The 23,394-nt window shown below is 35.9% G+C and overlaps 1 protein-coding gene across 11 annotated transcripts in view; it reads left to right on the top strand.

Annotated features, from left to right (window-relative positions):
* CADPS2 (calcium dependent secretion activator 2) overlaps positions 1 to 23,394 on the top strand; it is a 278,668-nt gene that overhangs the window by 213,362 nt on the left and 41,912 nt on the right. For 6 of the 11 annotated variants that reach the window (XM_051609587.1, XM_051609510.1, XM_051609501.1 and 3 more), the window contains 5 exons: positions 1,066 to 1,169; positions 4,799 to 4,955; positions 13,734 to 13,875; positions 14,001 to 14,120; positions 22,503 to 22,658. In XM_051609587.1, coding sequence (XP_051465547.1) covers positions 1,066 to 1,169; positions 4,799 to 4,955; positions 13,734 to 13,875; positions 14,001 to 14,120; positions 22,503 to 22,658 — 679 coding nt within the window. The remainder of the gene's footprint in view (positions 1 to 1,065; positions 1,170 to 4,798; positions 4,956 to 13,733; positions 13,876 to 14,000; positions 14,121 to 22,502; positions 22,659 to 23,394) is intronic. The other 5 variants (XM_051609547.1, XM_051609537.1, XM_051609529.1 and 2 more) reach the window with 2 other exon arrangements.

Genomic DNA, 23,394 nt, shown 5'->3' with positions numbered 1-23,394 from the left:
AGACCATCACTCACCTTATGTTACCAGCTTCATAAGTCATCTGCAAACCTGGTTAATGTGATCATATTTTACATATTATCATATTGTACAACATCGTTTCCATCCCATGGTTTACGCTTATGTACAAAAGCTTTGTTAAGTGAACAAGCTCAAATAGCTAACACTGAAGTTACTCCTAATGATAGAATGATGGAGTTGGACAAACTACTTTCATTGATTAGATTAGGTTAATTATTTTCCATTACTCTTCCTGGGACCTAAGTCCTATGCTGTTTTTTTTTTAAATGAAATCTAAGCTGAGTTTAATTGACCCGTAAGAGTTTTAGGTACATTTATTGTACCTTTTGTTGTTTGCTTTCTTTTTGAGTAATTTGTAGCTTTTGAATTTGTCCATGTTTTATTTTGTGTGGAGTTTGTAGTAGGTTTGTGTCAATTCTATTGTAACATCTGTATTTTGTAGTGCTGCTTTTCATTATGGTACTGAAAAGAATGCAGATTCACTTTACTGTTGAACAGCAGATAGAAAATTAGTTATTTGAATAATTTGTTATTATAAAATTAGTTATTTGAATAATTATGAAGGTATGCACTTTTTCTTATTTTTAAATATGCCTAAAACATAGTGTCTTATTTAGATGAAACATTTTGAATATTTGACTGCTGCAAAATTCATGAATCTTGCTGATGACAGCAATGAATCCTCTAGTGAGAACTGCATTGTACTGACGGTACAATAACAGAAACAGAACAGACCTTGGAGAGAAATAGAACTTGCTTGTTGCAGAAATTGAGCATCTAATACATTGATGCACCTGTTAGTTCTCACATAATAAATTAGACAATGTTTATAATGATCAGTGATTCTTCTGTGAATTAAATGTTTTCTCTTTCTAGTGATCTGCTGCATTTACTTGTATTAAATGATTGTCCTTCACATGGAATTGTTTATAACTCAGAAAACTGTAACTTTGCACCATTCCTATTCCTTTCTGACTTTATTTTCTCTTATTGTTGAGTATTATTTGTAACTAAAGCAATTTTGGTTTGCATTTTATATTCATATAGAGACCATGAACCAAGCAACACCTGCTAGAAAATTGGAAGAGGTTCTTCACCTTGCAGAACTCTGTATCGAAGTACTGCAGCAAAATGAAGAACATCATTCAGAGGTGAGGCCATCACTGCATTTGCTGTAGGGAATGGTTTGTTCCTAGATTTTTTTTCTCCCATGATGCGAAGCAATTCTGTCAAGAAACATTTTAGCTTTACTTTCTGACATATGTTTAAGGCAGTTCACATTTACAGAGGAATAAGAGACTTGAAGCTTATGAAACGTGAAGTGAAATAAAACTCTACTTGAATTCGCTTGAATGGACTGCAGGTTTAGAAATGAAAATTTAAAGAGCATAAAATAGAGAAAGCATCTTTGTGCTGGAGGTGGTGAAATGGTATGGAAAACATTCCTAGCCTTACACAGTTGTTCCTTCCAACTTTTCACTTCTCATTCAAAATAGGAAGAAAATATAACTGAATGCTAGTTTTCATAATTCTGTATAGATCTTTATTTTAACGTAAAAATAAAATGGGTACAATAATCACATTCACATTACTCTTCTGTTTATTAGAAAAGTACTGCGTTTAAACTTCTGCTTTTTTAAATGTCATTATAAAGTAGACGAAATAAAACAATTTCATGTTTCTTACTCTAAAGTCTTCCTCTTTGTGATACAACAACCCTAATATTATAGTGTTTTGAATTACCTTTTATATCAAGGCGTTGCAAAAATAAACTTGACCAGGTACGCACAATTATTATATAGATTATTAACATTTAATTTATGAAAATGGTTTTCCAAGGCTCAGGAAATTGTGTTTAAAGTGTTCTCAAAAACTCAATAAATATATTCAGGAAAATATGCAAGTGAATAAAAAATTATTGAGTAGATGTAGTTTATAAATATGATCATTCAAAACATCTGCTTTTATATCACACTATGGAATCCAGTTTTTAGCTTGCATCTGTCATGTGTGAGCTTGTTATAGATGTTTTATCTTATACTGAAGAAACAGCTGTTTTGATGATTTGAAATTAATTCCCTGGAGGTCCTATTCTACACTCTGTTACTCTGTAATGATTACCTAATAAAATGTATATAGTGTTGTCTTTGTCTTTTGAGGACCTGAGTTACTGTAAGAATATTAGACTTCTCTGCAAAAGAACACAGAAAAAACAGATCAAATGATACAAGCACAATTAAACATCTCTGTTCAAAGATCACTTTCCGTGCTACATATTTGCAGTTAGAGATGTGGTATTTTTCAGAAGGGTAAATTTACTGTTGCATGTGCCTTCAGAAAAATCAGTTCATCAAATGTTTTCAATCTAATCTAAGACGGCTTGAAAATAAAAAAGATAATTCTACGATCATTTCCCCCTTCCTTCATTACTGTAAAAAATGTTCAATGTTACTCAAATATACAGACCATGCAGAATTTCAATATTAAAATATATCTGAGAACAAGATCACAAAATCATGCATTCTCTACTCAAAACTGAAGATTAAATATGGTGACTTCATATTGTAATTTTAACTAAATGTTTGTTGTTTTATAATGCAGATGACAAAAAATCCATAATGTCTGAAATAGTATATCACGGTTTTTAATACTAGATTTTTTTTATTTTTTTTAATTCATAACACTTCCAAATTTCTGGGATTCCCAAAGGGAAGAGAGGTATGTGATTCCTGATGAGCTAAGCATTATTTTTCACAGTTTATAACATGGAGCTGTGCATTGAATATGTAGCATAAATTATTCTGATGATTTCTGATGTTGTATTGCCATGTTTGTCTGTTTTTCTAGAACCTAAGAACTTCAGTCTTCCTTTAATCTGGTCAATGTTTTTGATTTCTTGGAATGTGTGTCACCAATTGCTAATTGCCTTCAGTCTGTTTTCATTGTTTTCATATTATCCATAATGACTGAACAACTGTCTTAGTTGTAATATTTGTTTTTCTGTTCTTCCTTGCTGCCTGAGCAATGATGGGTGGTTGTTGAGAGGGTCAGAAGAATTTTTGTCTGGGTTCAAAGTGTCATTTGCAAAGGGGAAGAAGATGGAATGAAAATGTACTGGTTTTCTGGTTTTGGTTTTGCTTTGTTTGTTTCGAGTTTTTGGCAATATTTTCTGAATATTTTGCTTGCCTAAAAGGGACACTTGCCAGTGCCTCTTACATTTCTTCTTTTTTTATTTCTTTGCATTTAGTTATTTTCTAGGGTAAGGAGTCTGTTCCTTTAATAAGCTCCCATTTAAACAGGATTTACTGATGAGAAACTTCCTCTAGTTTGAGGAAAAAAACTCCATTTTAAACTCTTGCCAAAATTTTGGATGCCTTATCTGTCCCTTTCCCTCTGGTGCCAATCAGCATCCTTCAGTCTTGACACTGCAACACAGAAAGTGCTTTGCAGTAGTAGTAACAGATGCTCAGCATTTCTTTAAAACCTTCTGCCAATTCATCTTTTCTCCTTTTGCCCTATGTCGAAAAGAATTACAGGCAGTCATCAGAAAGTCCAAGTTGCAAAATTGCACTTGTAGACCACTTCTCAGAAGTTGTCTTTTAGTTTGATGCCTTTCAGGCCTGAGTCCATAATTCTACATTACCAAGGACCTGATTTCAGAAATTCACGTGAGGATTTCTGTGACTTTATCTGAAGTTGTGGAAGCTCAGCACTTATCTAGGTCAAGCTATCTGTGTACCATGTTGGTAGCTCATAAATATTGAAAACAAAATGTTCAAAATGAGGGGTATAAATCTGAAAGCAAAGCCATTTTCTTATCTAGAATATGTATGTATTCCTCACTCGCAGGTATTTGCATGAGCTTTAAGCAAAAAATTCTGAGCAGTATGTGATAGTCATCCTATTTCATAGGCTCACTTGACCTTCATCTGTAACTCCAGGATGTTTAGCTCCTTTTGATCCAATACTCAGCTTCAGTACTGACCTAGCTCTAAGTGACAGTGAAAAGGTACAAGAGTTGTATGTGAAACGTTCTATAATGTGGATCTGGCTTTACTTGCTGACATACTGTTTTTCACAGATCTCTTCTTTTAAGTCAAGATTACCTAAGAATCTAAATTTTTACCAAAGAAAACTGTGAATTCCAACATGTTGTTAAGTGACTGAAAATTAATATATACACTAGTGTATTTATATTAGATATACTTGCAGCATATGTGGAAGAAAAACTGGATGGCTCCCTCCGGAGAAGAGGACATCTTTAAGGCAAAAAAAAAATAATTAAATAGTGGTCTGTATCTGTTGAAAAAAAAACAACTGCTCTTCAAGGAATGAAATTTCCTACTCAAACCATCCCTTTTGATTAACAAAGGAGTGCAAAAATGTATTCACAAGAATTAATTTGGAAAACAAATTAATCTGATTACTTATAGCCTTAAAATTTGATGAAATTGAAAAGATGTATATACAGTAGTTTTTCAAGGGTGAGGCCTTCATTCTTTTCTTTACTCTCTAGCGTTACAGAGATTTATACTCCCTTTTTGAATTTTTATGTTACATTTTTGTTCTGATTATGTCATGTTTCCCAGCATAATTTTATTTCTTTTGGTTTTGATACAAGCTTTTGTAAAATATTTTCACGTTTTTTGCTTGGCCTGTTCATCCTCCCTGAATGAGATAGGACATGAAGTGACATACACAAGCGTATTTTGCCATAGATACAACACATCTCTTTGCTTTGTGACTTGTGTTTAGTAATTGTATTTTGTCATCTTTGCAGGCGTTTGCTTGGTGGCCAGAATTATTGGCTGAGCATGCAGAGAAGTTTTTGTCTCTGTATTCTGTTGATATGGATTCAGCACTTGAGGCACAGCCACAGGACTCCTGGGACAGCTTCCCACTTTTCCAGCTGCTGAATAATGCCCTCAGAAATGATAGTAAGATCTTCAGGTTTTTACTTACTGTGTGTATAAGGTTTTTCAATATGCCTACATCTTAGAAATGTGTTTCTAAATAATATAATTCTCAAAATAAAAGTGACAGTGCCTGTGTGCTCCATTTCTTGAAAGCTGAGCAGTTTCTCTCTGTCCTTGCCTCATTTCAGTCCTTATTCAGGCAATCCCTTAACCATTCAGTTTTTACAAATTGTTCCATTTTAAATCATTGTTGTACAGGCAGCATTGTGTGTATTTGATATTTCACATTTAACGTATGCTGCAGAAATAAAATTGTAGTTAATATTTCCTTATAAGCCTTCATGTAAACTACTTCCAAATGAGTTACATCTATAAAGGTTTTGAAGGCTTAGCATGAATGGAGTAAGATACACGCAAGAAATCAGAGTGCTATTTTTACTTGGTTTATTGTCATATCATTAATTGAGTTGGAGACCAAAATTTGAGATAGATGTATCATCTTGCTTTTATTCATCTTATAAGAGATTTATATATGTACATAAATAAATATTTACACACTTCTCCTAGACATGTTTTGGGTGAAAGTGATTTTAATAATGGAATTAAGGAAATAACTAATGAAACCGAAGAAAATGGATGAGGTGTTAATTTAAAAACATTTTAATTGCTTATATTCCATTTTTATTTTAATGATAAAATTACTTAATGGGTTTTTTTGTTATTTTGGAGATCCAAATGGTATTTTTATTGAGGGATCCATGTTTTTCCAAAATTTGATTTTTTAATTATAAATACAATAAATCCTTTTTAGCTCTTTCTGGAAAATTCATTTCATATCTGTGGAAGTTCAATAGCTTTTAAGAATTGTAGCTCTGTGTATGGAAACGACTTGACTGAAAGAATGGAAAATAGTATTCAAGAGCTTTTCTCCTAGGTTACATACATTGCAACCTACATTATTTATCATTGTATTATGGTTAACCTCAGCTGCCAAGTGATTATTGAAATATATAGGTCATCTAAGTGTAGTACCTGTTTGCCACAGCACTGTATGATGAAATGTAGCAACTAGCAAATGTACAATTCACTCTAACACAAGGGATGACAAACTTCATGGAGAGAAAGGGGCAAATGGACAGGTAGAGCTGAATTTTCAACAGGATTGTTGAAAGTCACTGTTATTTCACCACATAGGATGTGGTCTAGGACAGAATGAGAGAACATGAACATCCAGTCTTTAGATACCTCTTTTAATGATTAACATTTCCATACCCTGACATTTAGCAATACATGGAATGCCATATTCCTGATTATTTCTATTTTCATGTTATCCTCATGAAAGAGTAGTGTTTCTCATATTCATAAATGTTTTGTTTGGATCCTTTGTTGGACAATTGTGACTACAGAAATGTATTAAAATTGCCATACTGATATTAATAAAAGCTCTAATTAGAAGGCTACTGACAATGGTGTAGGAATTGTTTGATACTATTGCAGATCTTGTAAGAGTTAAGACTCCTACAAGGTAGATTTAGAATTACTTGAAGTGAGTGGTCACCTAAAATCATAAAATCATAGAATGGTTTGAGTTGGAAGGAACCTTAAGGATCATCCAGTTCCAGTCCCCCTCCATGGGCAGGAATTAAAAATCTGAAGCCTATATTCAGGTGTCTTTCCTACCATCTTACATTGTCACTTTAGGAATAGCATTGCTACTCATGATGTTAAGTGCACTAAAAAGAATTGTTTGGTTCTAAAAGCTGTGGAGGAGTTTTTAAGTAGTCTTACAAGAAGGATTTGTGGCACCAGTTTTAACTCCATTATTGTGTCATTTTGTGTTCCTTTGCACTTTGGTTCCAGCCTGAGAGAAGTGATAGAAACAATCGAGGGTTATCCTCACGTGCAGAGAGGTTCCTGGTAGGCTACTGATAATTCTTTGCTGAAAAGATTAAATTAATAATAACACTAAATTATTTAAGCAGCCTTAGGAAAGACGTTTTTGCAAACTTTCATGTCAAAGCAATTGTTAGAAAGCTAGTAAAACCTTAACTGAAGGACACAAAACAACTGCTATGTGAAACGCCACACCTGTATACAAATTTCAGTCATTCCCTTATGGTAATAGATATAGTGAAGGACAGTTTCTGGCAAGGGAAAGCCATCTGGAAAATTATACACTTTATTTTATTCCCAGAACTATTGGGAAGCAACCATGGAAATTAGCCATCTTCTAATCATTGGAAATGTTAGCAAGTGGCAAGTGACCATTCTACCAAGAACTGATTCCCAAGTGGAACATACCTCAGTGCTTATTCTTTAATTAACAGCCTTTTCACCTTGCAAGTGCATTAAAGCCATTAGAAAGATCTCCCTGTGCTTATATCATAAATGTTATAGTCTTCCAAAATGAAATAAATAATTCTGTCTTTACCCTAAGTGAAAACCTTTTGCTGAAAACTGTCACCTTCATAAAGATAGATTTCAAAAATAAAATCTAAAAAGGGAAAAACTGGAATGTGGTCTCATGAGGATAAAAAGGCTAGTGTTAATAATTAACAAGGAGAGTGAAGTGGAGCAAATTAGCCATAATAGAGCCCACAGTGACTGGCAAAGTCACCTCTCATTATCAAAAAACTCATTAGGAAATGAAGAGGTGGAAATCCCACTGGGTTATTCTCATTCACCAGCTCTATCAGAGATTACTTTTCAGATTTATTTCAAATGAAGAACTGTTAGGTCACCATATTGCATATTAGGTTAATCTTCAGTGAAATTTGGAGGACTGACACCTGGGTGTTATTTTATCTCAAGAGCTTTAAATGAGCTCTAAATCTTTGATGCAGGAATCAGTTTTCACGCAAACCTGACATGAGTGAACTCCTAACAATAAAGAAGTAATCTAACATTTATAGCATTAAAGAAAACTTATATGTAAGTCTATTTTTATAACTATGTCAGTAAAATCTAATATTAGATAGACCATGAGATAATGAAAATGCATAGTCTTTACTATTCAAATGATGACAAATGTGTTACTTTTTCATAGTGTACAAAACATTGTACAAGATTCAAGCTGAATACTTCAAAGCCAATATTAATTTAGCAATCAGATAAAAAATGCATTTTCCAGTATAGCACATAACTTTTCATTAAGCAAAAGGAGGGAGAAAGTGAGAGTCCTGACTGAAGCTTCCCATCCTTATGAAGGATTCCCATTTTGAGGCACTTTAAGAGTCTCCATTTTTTTCTGACCCTAATCCACAACAATTAAGGATTCATCAGTGATCGCTTTCCAGTTAAGTGTAACTGAGGAACTAGATGAAAAAATGGAGGAGTATAATCTTCCTATCCTATAAATATTTCATCTTTTCTAACAAATAACAAAAAGTCTTTTTAAAAAATACATTTACTGTGGAAATAAGTAAGAGATTGTAGATAAATTTGCTGTGATTTTTCAAAATGCAGAAGTTTGGAAAAAAAATATTGTAGGTGCTTTTACAGTCTACATTGGAATGATCTCCACAGTTTCTATTTTTCATAGACAATTATGCCCAACTGTGTAAAACTTTGCAGATTGTACAGAGAAAAGAGTATCCAATATCTCTCTGTGATAGCAATTTTTTTTTTTTTCCAGAATTGGATATTCATGGAAGGAAAAGGGACATGGTTGTCCCAGGATTGTGTCTTATTTTCTGTATTGACCATTTTACTTTTTGTTCACAGAGCCTATAAGTTATGTTATGAAGGATACTGCTCTAGAGGGCAATTTACTTTCTTTAGTTGTTTAATTATTCAGGTTAATCAAGTTTTTAGTACCTCAAGACAGACGTGTTAATTCCTCTTCATTTAAGATAGTTTTAGAAATATCTTTTGGTGGCATATGCCTGGTTACATGAAGTATCAATATATTTGGGTTATTTTACAGGTTTTTCAATTGTATCTTCAATATTTTGCTCCTTTTCTTACCAAGTCTTCTTTCCAAGTGTCACTTACTGACACTATGCATTATTGCATTACTACATTGGCATAAATCAGTCAAAAGTAGGATTATTATAAAATAAGCTCATAATCTTCATTTTCCATTAAGTTTTACTCAGTGAAATGCCTGTGTACCTGCTCTAAATCAGCCTTGTACACCTGTGAGCAGTCTGATGAAGCTAATCTAGAAAACCAATATGTTGATTGTTAGCCTCTCAAAAGCCATTGCCGTTATCATGGCTATTGATTTCAAACAGGAATTATCTGATAAGTTTTTTCCACTATTGCCATTGCTAGTAGCTGAGTGGTAAACACCACCAAATAACAGCATCACCTTCCTGCCGTATTACAGCCTCGGTACCACTTTAGTACTAGAAAATATGTATAAAATCATAACCCCTATCTTAAACTATAGCATGGAAAAAAAAATTTGCTCAGTCCTATTTGGACCTGCTTGGAAATCATAAACTGCCTTCACATAAGAACAACATGTTTCGGTTACTGATACTGCAAGCTAAGTCAAGCTGCATTATTGCTTACCAGAATATCCAAAAAACTTTTTGCCTGAATGGGAGTTTTAGGCACAAAAATATTGTGCAACATACTTTTTGTGTTACTCTGCCTTATAAAAATGAAATAAATGTTCAGCTTGCTTCCATATAGTACATTTCTAACATTTGCTTTTAAAGTATGTCTTGTATGTAAAAATACACAACAATTTGTATACAAGATGAGACACTTGGAATTTTCACCACATTTAAGGTAACTGATTAATAAATGCTGTGTAGTGGCAGAAGTTAATATAAACAGAAAATGAACAGAAATATAAACTTTCTTTTTACAGGTTGTTGTGTGATTTTTGACTGCTGTGAATAAAGTATGGAGCCCCAAGGAAATTTCCTTCTTGAAATTTACTGGTTTTATTTTGGATTTTAAAATATGCCAGAAAATCCAAGTGAGGCCTTCCCAATAGTCCTGTGGAGAGCAGGATAATTATAAACTGTCTAAGTGTTAATTTTGTCAGTGGAAAAGAGTTTTGTAGACCTGTGTCATTTTGTTTTTCCTTTGACTCTGCAGAAGCTTTTGAGGACAGCATAACAGATTGACTCCAGGTTAGCTCCTTAGATGTGCTTGTATAAGTAAAAGTTAAACAAGCCCTAGGTGATCACCTAGGTACTCTAGGTGATCCTGCTCTGGAAGGGGAGTTGGACTAGAAGATCTTTTGAGGTCCCTTCCAGCCCCTAAGATTCTGTGATTCTGTGAAGCCCCACAGCTTCTGGTTTACACAAACACAGTCAATTCTTTTCTTACTGTTAGTGGAGAAACCCCATTCCTATGTTGCATTATTAAAATGTATTTTTCATATCAGGTCTTTTTGTAATATTTTAATACATTTCAACCATCTAATATGTAAAAATTTAATAACTTTCAGCTTCAGTATTTCAAGAATTTTTCATCTGGCCATCTGTGTCTGTAATCCATTTTCCATTATATTTTCTATTCATTAGCTTGCCCTGGATTAGGCTTTCATTTTGTTGTTGTTTGTGTGAATATGAGATGGCTCATATGAAGAGTGTGTGGGGTGCCCGTGTTGACAAGACAATGGAGAATTAAGCTACATAGCTTTGAAGACAAGTGGTAGTTGAGGGATTTGAAGTGTGGCATTTCCTCAAGGATCTCTTGTTTCACATCTGCTTCGATGTACAGGTGGTACCTTTTGGCAAGATCAATTCTAATCATAGGGTAGAGTGCCATGAGTCTGCTGATGATACACAGCTATATCACTTACCCCTGCGCTCTGAGTTCTTTCCCTGCCCTGCAGTAATCCTTGATGGAGATCTCCAGATGGGTAAATCAGAGCTGCCACGTCCTCAGCCCTGGGAAAACAAAATGCTCACCGAGTTGTTGATCCGAGACAGCACACTCATGCGTGTGCCCATCTAGAGAGGGATCTCTGCAGAGGTGCAGTCAGATTAAGAGTCTTAGCATCATTTTGGAAAGTTTCACTTTCCTGCTAAGACTAGTGTCAGAGTGTTCGGAAAATTATTCAGCTTTTTTAAGTTGAACAGCTTTTATTGCCTGTGACTTCTTTAAATTTCATTCTGTCTTTGAAATAACAAGAGTCTCCCTCCTGCCCATGAGGCTTTATTACTGTAATTCCCAGAGTAGGACTCATGGCAGAGCATTTCTGCAGCATGCTAAGAAAACAGTAAACTACAAGCTCATCTGTTCAGGTAACTGTGATTGCCAGATTAATGTCCATCTTACACTGATTTGCTATGAAACAGCAATATTGACCTAATTGACACAGTTGTATTCTTATTGCTGTTTTTAAGCTCCAAGTTGCCTTGAAATATCAGCCTAACATGTAGCTTGATACCAGCCACCTTTTGTTTCTCAAAGGCAGTGTGCATCAGCTGTTTACTGTGAAACTTTTGCGTTGCTATCCAGATCTTTCTCAGTTGTTATTACTGCTGGTCACAGATGCTGCAGTTTTAGGATATATAAATATAGAAAAAATAACACTGTTTTGAGTGCCTGATATACAAATAATTATGCCAGAATTAGCTGGTTAACAAGTAGTTCTATGAGCAGTGTAAATAATGGAGCATGTTTGTAATGGACTCATAGATGCTCTCGAGGGTAGATTCTCAAGTGTTTAATAAGCCTGTGCTGCTGCCTTTTTCTCAGTGGAAACCCTAATGATCTCTGCCTGCTTCCTAGCTGCCTGTTTTCATGAAACTTCATGTATCTGCTGTCTCCACCCCTGTGTCTAATATAGTTGAAATTAGCTAAAATTTTCAAAATTCTTAGCAAGAGAGAGATCAGTGAACAAAATGAGAGAGCTGATCGCATTAATATTGTCTCCTTAGGTAAAAGTGATTGACACATATTTTCCAGTTACTCTTCAAAGATGTTTTCAAGAAAATAGTTCTTGCTTTCAGATCAATGTATTGAGGAAAAAAATAAATAGTGTATTATTAGTTAGATATTCACCAACAAAGGCACTTCCTTACAATGCAAGCAGCAAGAGGGAACTGAAACCTGATGATACATTTTCCCCGTAGTCTCCATTTTGCCCAGGTTCAGTTTTTGGTGGACGTAATTCACAAATGGAAGGCAAAGGAGTTTCTGGAAGTTACAGAAATTTTTTTTGTATGTTATACATGAAGTTGTATCAGTAGTGGAACAAGAGGGATTGTAATTTTATGATATGGTTTCCAGGGTTTTGGGCCCCGTGATGCAGTCTTTTCTTCCTAAGAAGAGGAGGAAGTGTGCTCAAAATGTGGTTGTGATACCCATCCAAATCAAATGAGAAGCATGGATGCAGGAATAAGTGGGAGGAGAAACCCACAAGACAATTTGAAACAACAGAATATGTGTGGCAGAAAAGAAGCACTGCTAAAACAATGAATATTTCTCTCAGGTTTAGCTTATGTGTCTGTATGATTTCTATGTACACATGGGAATATTTGTATAGGTCCTAATAACAGTGTTTGATTAATGGGTGAACATAGACACATTTGACACATTAAACTGGTATATTCCCTTGGTGGGACAGGACATTAGTGTGCTAAGAGTTAGTATTTGCTAAAAGAACATTTCAGACAGTACAGGGACAAGCAACGGTGGTGCCAAACTAATTTTCAGGGTTTAAGCATCTTCAGTTTCCACTTGTATACAGTTTTTCATGCAAGAAATCTCATCTGTTAGGCAGGTAATTTTATCTTGCTTATAGCTGCTTTATTCTTTTAGAGTAATATGCTTCATGCTTGTAATGTGCTCACCAGTCAACTCCATTTCTTTTGAATAGCAAGAGAATATCTCTAGGTGCGTTACATGTTGTCAGCTTTCCTAAACACTTTAGGCAACTATTTATCAGGACTTCCTCTGAATAGTTATAAAATCACAATTGCTGTAAAGTTGAAAATAATCACACCAGAGAATAAGCAAACTTCCAGAAGGGAAGGGTAGAGAAAGTGTCTTTTAAAATTTTGTGAGACAATTGAGAGGGCAGAGGAGAAGTGGCAAGCTTGGCTGCTGAGGCTATTTTACATGAACACAGGCTGGATGGGAGGTACTTTCATTCGTGGGCTCTTGATGAGGTTTGTGCACATGTCAGGATGGGAAAAGCCAGGATTGTGGTGGTGGGCACTGGCCTTCACAATTTGTGTGTTTGAACATGCATAGGCATACCAAGACATGCTTTCTGTTCCAGAGCTCATTGAATGGCATGTGTAACTATACACAGTGATTCAGGACTTTACCAGCTTCTGAGGACACAGAGTAGATGGATAAACTGTTCCTATTCTTCCAAACATGGATGTGTCACATAGTGCCTTTTTCCATCTGGAAGAAGTGCTGGATACCTCTATATTTTTGCACATAGCCTAGCCAGGCTGGAATGTTTTACTGTAACCTTGTTCTTCTTAGCACAAGAAGAATAAAAACAATTGAATTACATTCAAATACTGCTTGTTTGGTTTGGGTTTTTGTTCTGTCTTGGTGTCTAAGTATTGGAGAAAATTGATAAGGCTTAGATTCAGCAAAGTATATAATTACTTTTAATAAGATGCAAAAGTGTTCTGGTTCAACAAAGAACTTCAGTGTGTGCCTAGTACAGTGACAGTTTAAAATGTGCTGCAGAGTCCTTATGGAGCACTTAATTTATCTTGTATGAACTGTATTTCCTACACAAGCTGGATCTTGTTCTTAAAATACTTTTGTGTGCTGAAGCATTTTAAGAGATACTTTTTCCTATAGCAAAATGAAGTTGGGAAAGGCCTGACATTTTTATTTATGTTCTGTTTATTTTCAAAGCCCTTTTGTGCAATGGAAAGTTTCACAAGCACTTGCAAGAAATTTTTGTTCCCATGGTTGTCCGCTACATCGATCTCATGGAATCATCAATTGCCCAGTCCATTCACAGAGGTCTTGAACAAGAATCATGGCAACCAGTCAAGTAAGTGCTTTCTGCAAGATCTGAACAAAGCACCTGCCTATAGCTTTCTGTCTAATCAGATGTTCTCCCCCATTGTCCTCTAAATATTCAATTTTTTATTGTATTCCTACATTGTTTCTTCACAGGAGCATCACCAACAGTCTTCCTAACGTAGCTCTTCCAAAAGTTCCAAGTTTGCCTCTTAATCTTCCACAAATGCCTAACCTTACTACACCAACCTGGATGACTTCTTTGTATGACTCCACGTGTGTATTCTTCAATAACCTTCTGACTGTATGTCAGCTCTGCATGGCCTTGCTAGTGTTCTGTGCAGCTGTATTTGAATTGCATGGTGTTCATGATCTCTTAGTTGGAAATTATTGTTTCTTGGTAGTAAGCCAAGCATGGACCATTAGTGAGTTGCGCTTTCTAGTGCATTAAAACGTAGCAGTCTTAAACCTGGTAACTTAAAAAAGCAACTTGGCAAAGGGCTGTCATAGTATGAATGATATTTAATACCCTAAACAGCAACCTACTGATTCTTCTCAATTAACAAGGAGTGGGGAGCGTTTTGAATAATCTATTTTAGATCATGATTTTGTGAAGTGAGGCAGCCCATCACGTTTTTGCATGGGTTTGAGTAACTCATTGTATATTGGCTCTGAAAATCATTGATTGCAAATATTGTCATTAGATTAAATAGCCGTGTTAAAGGAAAATAGTAACAGGTTGCTAAGTTCCCAGAATAGAAGCATATCTTTTATTTGTTTATTTGTATGTTTGAGAAAAATATGTATATATATTTTTGATTTCTCTCCAACTCTCAGGGCTTTTTTTCTTTAAAATAAAAGAAGCAGAAAAAAAAAGGTAGAAGACACATGCCCTTTCCTCTGGGAATATTCCCATAGTTACAGGCCAGATTTCTGTGTGAGGACACTTTCATATATATTAGAGAAAGCTGCAAGAAGAACCTTACTTTAACCGAAGTTGTATTAGGAAAGGATGAATTTGAAAGACTTAAAAAAACACACATTCAAGATGCAAAGCTTAATAATTTCAGCCGATTATTGTCTTCTCAGTTTTTATGAGAGTTAAATGCTTCTAACAAGCACTCAGGTCATTGACTGCAGGAGTTCACAGCGTCATAGAATACCAGGTGGAAAGGGACCTCAAGAATCATCTGGTCCAACCTTTTGTTGGCAAAAGCATGGTCTAGTCAAGATGGCCCAGCCTAATCTTAAAAGTGTTGGGGAACACTTTTAAGTTGTTGGGGAATCCACCACTTCCCTGGGCAGATTATTCCAATGACTGATTGTTCCCATTGTGAACAATTTTCCTCTTGAGTCTAATCAGAATCTTCCCAGGAGTGCCCATTACCCCTCATTTTTTCCATGTCACTCCTCGTGAAAAGGGAGTTGATAGTTTGTGCTCTCCCTGAATTCTGGCACTTGTCTATTGAGTATTATGATTGTTGTTCTGCTGCTAATTCCCCTAAAAAGTTGACAAAATTCCTCTTCTTCCTTGGCTTTGGTACCTCTTTTGTTTACTTTCAGAATGCTAGTTTTCTCCTGATGTGATCATGCAAGTCCCTTTCGGGACAACAGTTTCAGCTTTGAGTAGAAATTAATTGGTCTTCTGCAACTCAGTTCCTTTCTGTTATTTCCTTGCTTTGAAGGATTGTGTTTTTTTAAAGAATAGCTTTCAGAGTTGAGTTGTTAGAATCTTACATGTGGTCTTCTTGCAGTCTTTATTCTAGCAGAGCCATCTACTAAAAATAACTTGTACGTTTTATATTTGCTATACTTTGAATATCGAGTTTATAATTTATATACATTAAATATAGATTCTGGCTGGAGGATTACAGTGGTAGAACTTTCCTAAATGTAGGTTTTGCTGTGGCAATAATTTCCTAGACTGTATTGTCAAAAAATTTGCAAGTATAGTGAGATTCAGCCATCGGCTCTTTCCCATCCACATGTTCTGATAGTAAGCTGTATATGGCAAAGTATGCATAACATGCTAAACTAGGCAGTGACATTTTCAAAGCCTTTGATGAACCATGAGATTGACATGTGCTGCAAGGACTTACCAGCAGTAGCAGTTGCTCTGCTGCTTTTCAAGAGACAAGCGATGTCCCCACTACTGTGTGACCTTTGAATGATCATCATCCCCTTTTAGCTTCCCTGCACCACATTTAAGGAGAGCCCTGCCAAGATGCTGGCTGTGTTGTAGGCACCTCTTCATGTTCTTTTTCCCTAAACATAGAGCTTTGAAGTTGTGTTTTACAAAATGTGTATAAATTAACATTCAGAATGGCAGGTAGTATTAAGTTACCTTTGTAATATCATAGAATTCAGATAGCAATTTTAAGAATAAGCGTACTTAAGTCCCCCTGAAGAGCCAAGTAACTTCTCAGAGTGTCCATGCATTGTATTTGGATCAGAAAAGAAAAGCAAAGGCACTGCAAGCCAGTTATTCCTCCTCCCAAGTTAATGAGTTTCCTCCTGCCTGCTGGATACACATCTCAGCTTCCAGAGGAGGAAGTGTTTTACTGTTACATGAAAGAGAGGAGGAAGAATTTATTTCCTCCACTTCTCCCATCCCATCCTTTTCAAGAAGAAAAAAGCTTTCTCTTTCTAGTTAAATTGTCCAGTGGGGAGTAACTAAAAACCTGGGCTCCAATACCTGTTAAGCAAAACCCAATGTTTCCTGTTGGTTTTTGCTTTCAATGTGATGAACACCCACCTTAAATGGAATAGACTGGCACATTGGATTATACATAGAGTCAGAGGACCCAGACCCTGCTTTGTCAGGCGTTGCAGGTGGTTCCTTCTCTCCACTGACTCCCCCAAGCCTTTTCTCCTGGTCCACTGTGCTCACAGCCGCACAGCTGATGCTTTGGCAAGAAGATGACTATATCATTGAGATGTGCTAGACTTCTCTCTTTCTCTTTGAAAATCATTATTTTGGCCAATAATGACTATCAGTTTGAATTACATAAGGAAGAATCTGTAAGCAAAAAGAATGAGAAAAAGCAGGCTGTGAGCCAAGTTACAGTTAAATGTTTACCTAGAGTGCCAAGTCCTGTGTTTATTTTGTCTGCGATAAGTAGAGCTTTAATACTCTCCAAACTTTGCTTATGTTCACATTCATGCTCTTATGTTCATGTTTAAGTCTATTCATATTCAGCAGAGCTGTTATGGGCCTACCTAAGAATTTTTGCTGAAGAGAAAGAGCTGAAAATATATTCGCAGATAGACATTTCTTTGTGTGCTTTATTGATGACAGTAGATTTTCCCCTCTTACACTTAAAAGTCGCTGCAGTTCTTTTGACTGTTACAAAAGAAGATTGTTTATATTTTTTTTAATTAACTGCTGCTTTTTTATTTCCTTGAGCACATGTTTTGGAGTAGTAAAAGTATGCTGCTTTTACCAGTACTTAGGGAGATCATTACCTCACTTTCAGTTGTGTTGGCTTAGCCTTTTATTATTGGGCATTGGAAAGAGAGATACGAAAAGGGGAAAGTGTTATGAGTAGTAGTCTGTTTTTCTTGATTGGTCTCAGGAGAGGAGACCTCAGAGGACATCTTGGCTAGACATGCAGAGCACTGTGAATTACTGTTCCATTTGGCTGAAGACAACATCCTTAAAGAGGAAAAACATTTGAATATTCTTTAAAAGCTTCTAATCAGACAGAATGAGGGTGGATTTTTTTCCTTACTTATTCATTAATTCAAATGTACTATTTTAAATTGCATTTTTGTTCTATTTCATATTTTAAATTCAATCTATCTGCCTCTTCTAGACCTGTCCTTTAAGTTACATTTCTAGGTAATTTTAATAATTTATGGTTTCATTTCTATATTATTATTTTCAGTGCAGACATGATATGGATTCACAGACCAAAAAAATTATATCTGCAGACCTGAGGTTGTCTGTTGCTGTCTGGTGCCAGTCTAGAACATCAGATTCAGCAAAACTCAAGGCTGGGGAAACATGAATTAAGATACATGCTTGCAGAAGAATACTCCTGTCTTGTCTTCCAACCAGAACAGGCAACATAAAAGGAAATCTGTCAGCCATATTCTTCCTGCTGTGGCTCAGCTATAATGAGTGACAAGAGGGACTAGCTGGAGCAGTCACAGTGCTCTAGTTGAGATATGAAGGGATCTGGTCTGAATGTGTTTGAGCTGTCATGCTGGACCTCTCGGTGCGTTTGTGCATGCTGAATAAGACAGAAGGCCATGTTTCAGTGCTAGTTTTGGGGGTTGCACCTGTAGTGCCATATGTGTTCCTGTTGTAGTCTTTGCCCCCAGTAAGGGGGTAGGAGGCCATGGTCTGTGTTTATAAGGATGCTTATTTTAAAGTAGAGCCATAAGACAAATGGAATAGTGAAATTTAGCTCTTCTAGTTTCTGTGGAATAAGGAGTTTTGAATATCACTAGTTCCTCTTGAGCTTTCTGGAAGACAAATGTATATTGTTGTCCTAATTTCTTTTTTTTTTTTCTTTTTTTTTTTAATAATAACATGAAAGAAGAAAGAAAACTCGAGAAACATGTTTTGTTTCCTTGATCCTCAAGTTACCTCACTCTTGAACTAAATAAGAGGAACCGTGAGGTAACTCTGTCCTTAATACCTTTGAGGAACTGTAGACAAGCTGTTACTTGCCAAAGTTCTGCTCCATCCTTCCTCCTCATCTACTGGTGTAAAATAGAGATGGGGTTAAGCACCATTGACTTTGTAATTTTTGAAAATCCTTTTCTGTTGAAGAAATTCTTGGTTCATTTTCTGAGCCCTGAATAAACGTCTTGAGTCAGCTTAAAGGAAGTAGAACTGGAGCTCACAACGGGGGACTCACAAAGGACATAGATTTGATGTCCTGTTTTGTAAACAGCCCTCACAAAACACTGTTGGTTAATAACTCAGTAATAACCTTTAAAAATATATATATATATATATAATTGCAGTAATTTATATCATAGCCATCATTGCACTTGGTAAATTCTACAAGAATGGTAGCCAGCTGCTTTTTAATCTTGTGGTGGGTTGAGAATGAACTTCTATATTTCTACCACATTTTCATGTCCCAAGATACCCTATGGAGTTTCACATCTGGGCATCAAATTAGATCTTCTGCATCTACTCTGGAGTCATGTGTGTGTTGATCTTGCAGCCAGTGTGCTTTATTAGTGGACTGTTGGACTGTTTTGACTAATGGCTACTGGTTAGTCAAACTTAATGGGAAGCTGCCTCTCAGCTGTCAGTGGATAGGTGAAATACTTAGGTGGCTTTTATACAGCTCCTAAATTTAATATTCCACAGGGTCTTGGAGAAGCATTATGTACTGGACTCTTTTTTTGCTGTGATCATTATGATGCAAGGCATAAATCCATAAAATAATTTAGGTTATTTAGGTTTAAACAGACCTGTGAAGGTACCTGGTCTACTGTCCCAGTCAAAGTGGGACCAAATACAAAGTTAAATTGCCATTAATAACAAAATTAGAATGGACATAATTGTTGCCTCTTTCAGTCATTGAAAGTCTTCTCTTACTGCCGTGACCTGATTAAAAAGAGTGGACAACTAGATAGTACCTTTTGCAGAAAAAGCTAGTGCTGAAAGCTTAAGTTTTGACCAGCAAAACAGTAGATTTTGTGCTTAAGTTTGAAAATGTAGATAACTGTATTGAATATAGTTTTTTAAGAAAGAATACCAGTTCAGTTGCCTGGTAGAGCAATATTATGCCATTAATTAGGCTGAAGTAGCTTTACCATGCATATTCAAATAAAAACTTTTCAATAGCCAAGAATGTGTCCTGTCCCTTCACCAGAAAATGGTTCTGGAATTGTGGATGTAGATTCAAATGCTTTGGTGGATTGATTCAAATGCAGAAATTCCTCCTGCTGCAAGGAGGAGGTAAAAACTGAGTTTGGCTCTTCTCCATGTTACACTTCATGAAGCATCAAACCCTGAAGTGACAAAACCAGCTCCTAGTAGGGAAAGTAAATATGTAGACTGTACAACCACTTCATGGTGCTGAGGTGGGAGCTGACAATTAATGCATTTTCTAATACTTTTACTGAGTAAAGGCCAGGAAAAAATCCTAACATGAAAATAAATATATAGTACAAATAACAGTATCAAGGTGATTGAAATCACAGTTGTCTGCAATATTTAACAACCCAGTTAGATTTGTGTCTGGATATGTGAACTAGGAGCAAATAGTTTCTGTCATAGGACTTTATTTTCCTTCTCCATCTCCATCTTATTAGTGTAATATGTTAGTCAAAATTCAAATGTCATTGGACAGTGCTGAATAAAAAAATTAAAGAATGGGATCTCAAAATTATATTAAAAGTGAGTGAATTAATTACTGTTTCTCACAGAATGAATTAGTGTTTCATGAACCTGTGTCTATTATTACATTTATTAGAATCATGAATCTTGATTTGGTAGTCTAATGAAACCAAATTAAGTGGCTACCAGGGAGTGAACGTGCATAAGAATACATTGATATTATCAAGAGCACATTAGTCCACCTCAGTCCTAAAGAATTTCATTTGGAATTCCATTAGGTGAAAAAGGAAAAACTATGAAATAATAAAAAATTGTTAAATTATGTTATCTGATGATGAAAAGTGGTAGTTCTGTTTCTTGAGAAAGTATGGTTAGTTTTCTAGTAAATGTATTGTTTGTCAACTGTAATATATGTACTGAAACTGTCCCCAATTCTACCCCTGTGTAATTTGTTGTCATCTTTCACCCCAGTCATCTCAAAAATTTACTTAGTCACTTTTGAATCAAATAATGGGGCATATCATAGCATCTACAACTTCACTTGCTGCCAGTGTCCACAGAGGATGTAATGGAAGCTTCAATGTTTACTAATCATGTAACTTAAGAAACAGTCTAACAGTTAAAAACTTTCGGAGAAGTTTTGGTTGTTCATTATTTCTATCTCTTAATTAAAATCAGTGGTGTATAGAAGTGCTTCGTATTTGCATCCAGCCTAAACAGGTAACATCCCTGTGCAAGTTGTAACCTTAGAAGTCCCATGGGCCTTTTTTCTGTTTCTGCTGTTTTCTTTCAGGAGGACAATACAGTGTAAAATTAACAATTACTGTTTAAAATAAGTGGGAAAATAGGCATGTTAACAGGAAAAAAAAAAAAAAAAAAGAAAAAAGAAAAAAAAAAAAAGCCTGTCTAAAGCTATAGAATATCCTACTATGCATGGTGAAGATACCAAACTGTGAGCCACTTAAAACCAAAGCCAAGTCTGGGGTTGGTTGCTTGGAGCCAGCCTCTCCTCAGGTGGGCACCCCTGCTCCCAGCTTGTCACCCCCTGTCCAGCCCTTGCTGGCTGTCCACTTCATCTGGCCCAGCAGCCTCTTTTGGCACTGAGGTGGCACTGCAAATGTCAGTGATGGCTCTGAAGTTGTGGTGGCATTATGGCAGCAAGGCAAAGGGGCAGTTGGGTGGCTCTGGAAGGTGATGGGGTGCTGTGAGATGAAAGCAGTGCTCCTGCTGCATCCATGCTGCTTCTTCAGAGCCTTGAACACAGGCTGTGCTTTGCTTCACTGCCCTCTGCCTCGGCTAACGTGGTGGTGGTGCCACTGTCTGAGGGGTGCATTAGGTGCTCTGATATTAGAGGTCCTTTCTACAATTTTAGTTTTTTAATCTGACTCTGCTCTGTCCTGAGCACACTTAGCACTCACTGACTCCTTCCAGGAGAGCTGGGGTCACTTAACACTTTAATAATTATATTCTTTTTTCATGAGGCAGACGAAAAAAAATGTTGGAAGTGACATATTTAAACTATTTGGACCTGAACTGGGACTGTCAGCCTGAATTTTGGTTGCTGGGAATGCTATGCTGCATAGTAAAATTGTCCTTAAACAGTAACCTAGGCATTCAAATACAACACATCATGAAAATGTAATTAATCCACAATGACAGTGGAAGTGTACCTGTAGTTAACTACTAAGATGAGCCTTAAATTGTATCTTATCACAAGAAAATGTCTCTAAATTTAACGATCTGTTCACGGTGGAAGAAGAACTTAAACATTGCATGGACAATCTGAGATGGCACAGAGCTGTATTAATTGTGTTTCTTCCACAAGGATCTGGTGTTACTCGCTCAGTTAGAATTTATGAGCATTTACCAAGGGACTATTTATCTGGGTCTCTCTTTTACCATATTACTACTAGCATCCTTGTTTCTTTGGTAGGTTATCTACCAGACTTATGAAGGCAAGAAAACATTCAAAGTCTTCACTGTTCTGAAAAGGTCCTTGCTAATTGATAATTCCTGTACCCATTACTTTTCCTGTCTTGATCTGAAATTTGAGCTACTTAATCTTCTATGTTCCCAGCATCCCATCTGCCTCCCTAGCCTGTTGTATTTCTCAGCCAGCAGATAAGAAAACTTTACTTCTTTCTTCCTAGTGGAAATTATTTAAAATTTTCCATGGCCATTTTCACATTCTTGGAATAAGACCCACTGTGCTATGAGATATGGTAAAGAAAAAGAGGAGAATTACATGATAAGGAAATCTTACTCTCTTAGATAATTTTGTGGCACCTGAGTTAGACATCCATATATTTATCTTCTTTTTCTTGGGGACTCTGTTTTGTTTTGTTTTGTAGCAATGGCTCAGCTACATCAGAAGATCTTTTCTGGAAACTGGATGCTCTACAGATGTTTGTTTTTGATCTTCACTGGCCAGAACCAGAATTTGCCCACCATTTAGAGCAGAGACTTAAACTCATGGCCAGTGACATGATAGAAGCCTGCGTTAAAAGGTACAGTTAAAAAGATCAATTAAAAATTGGGAGAGATTTGAAAATTAACATAGGAACAGCCATGCTGGCTAGCAGAGGTACATCTGTACCAGAATCCTGTTATAGGAGTCAGGGCAACTGCAAAGAGGTCATGGCTTGTGTGTATTTCCCAGGATCTGGCAATCAGGAATTTGGGAACATGTAGGAAATACCAAGGAGAATTTCTACATATGTTTTGAATACCTTGGAAGTAAAGAATCTAAATCTCTTTTATCTTCTATATTTGTGGCAAATATTAACATCTCAGGATTCTACTAGAAAGAATCTTTCTTTGTACATTTCCCTTCTTCATTACTATATTATTTTTAATGTTCAGTTACTAATGTTACTTAATTTGTCATTAGACTACTGTCTCTAAGAAATATATTACAAGCGAAAGAGTATACAGCATTTCTGCATTTATACAATAAACAAAAGAAGGCTGTCTGTAAGTCATCCAGCTGAAACTAAGTTTTGTATTGCTAAGCTTCTGGAAATTACAGAAAACATAGTGGGTTGTTTTTTTGCTTGAGCTGTACCTTAAAATTATGGGTATATTCTTTTATATTAAACATAGGTGGTCTAAAATGATCTCTGCCATGGCTTTCAGTACGTATTATTGAATTTAGAAGAATTATCTATGTCTAGAAAATTTACAGGCATCTCCTATAAGGTGCTTCAGAATCCAGGATCCCACATAGAGAGAAAGCTTACTCTG

Source organism: Apus apus, chromosome 1 (genome assembly GCF_020740795.1).
Source record: "Apus apus isolate bApuApu2 chromosome 1, bApuApu2.pri.cur, whole genome shotgun sequence".
Taxonomy (NCBI): Eukaryota; Metazoa; Chordata; class Aves; order Apodiformes; family Apodidae; genus Apus; species Apus apus.
Note: the sequence above shows the minus strand (reverse complement) of the source record. Positions and strands in the feature narration are given on the sequence as shown.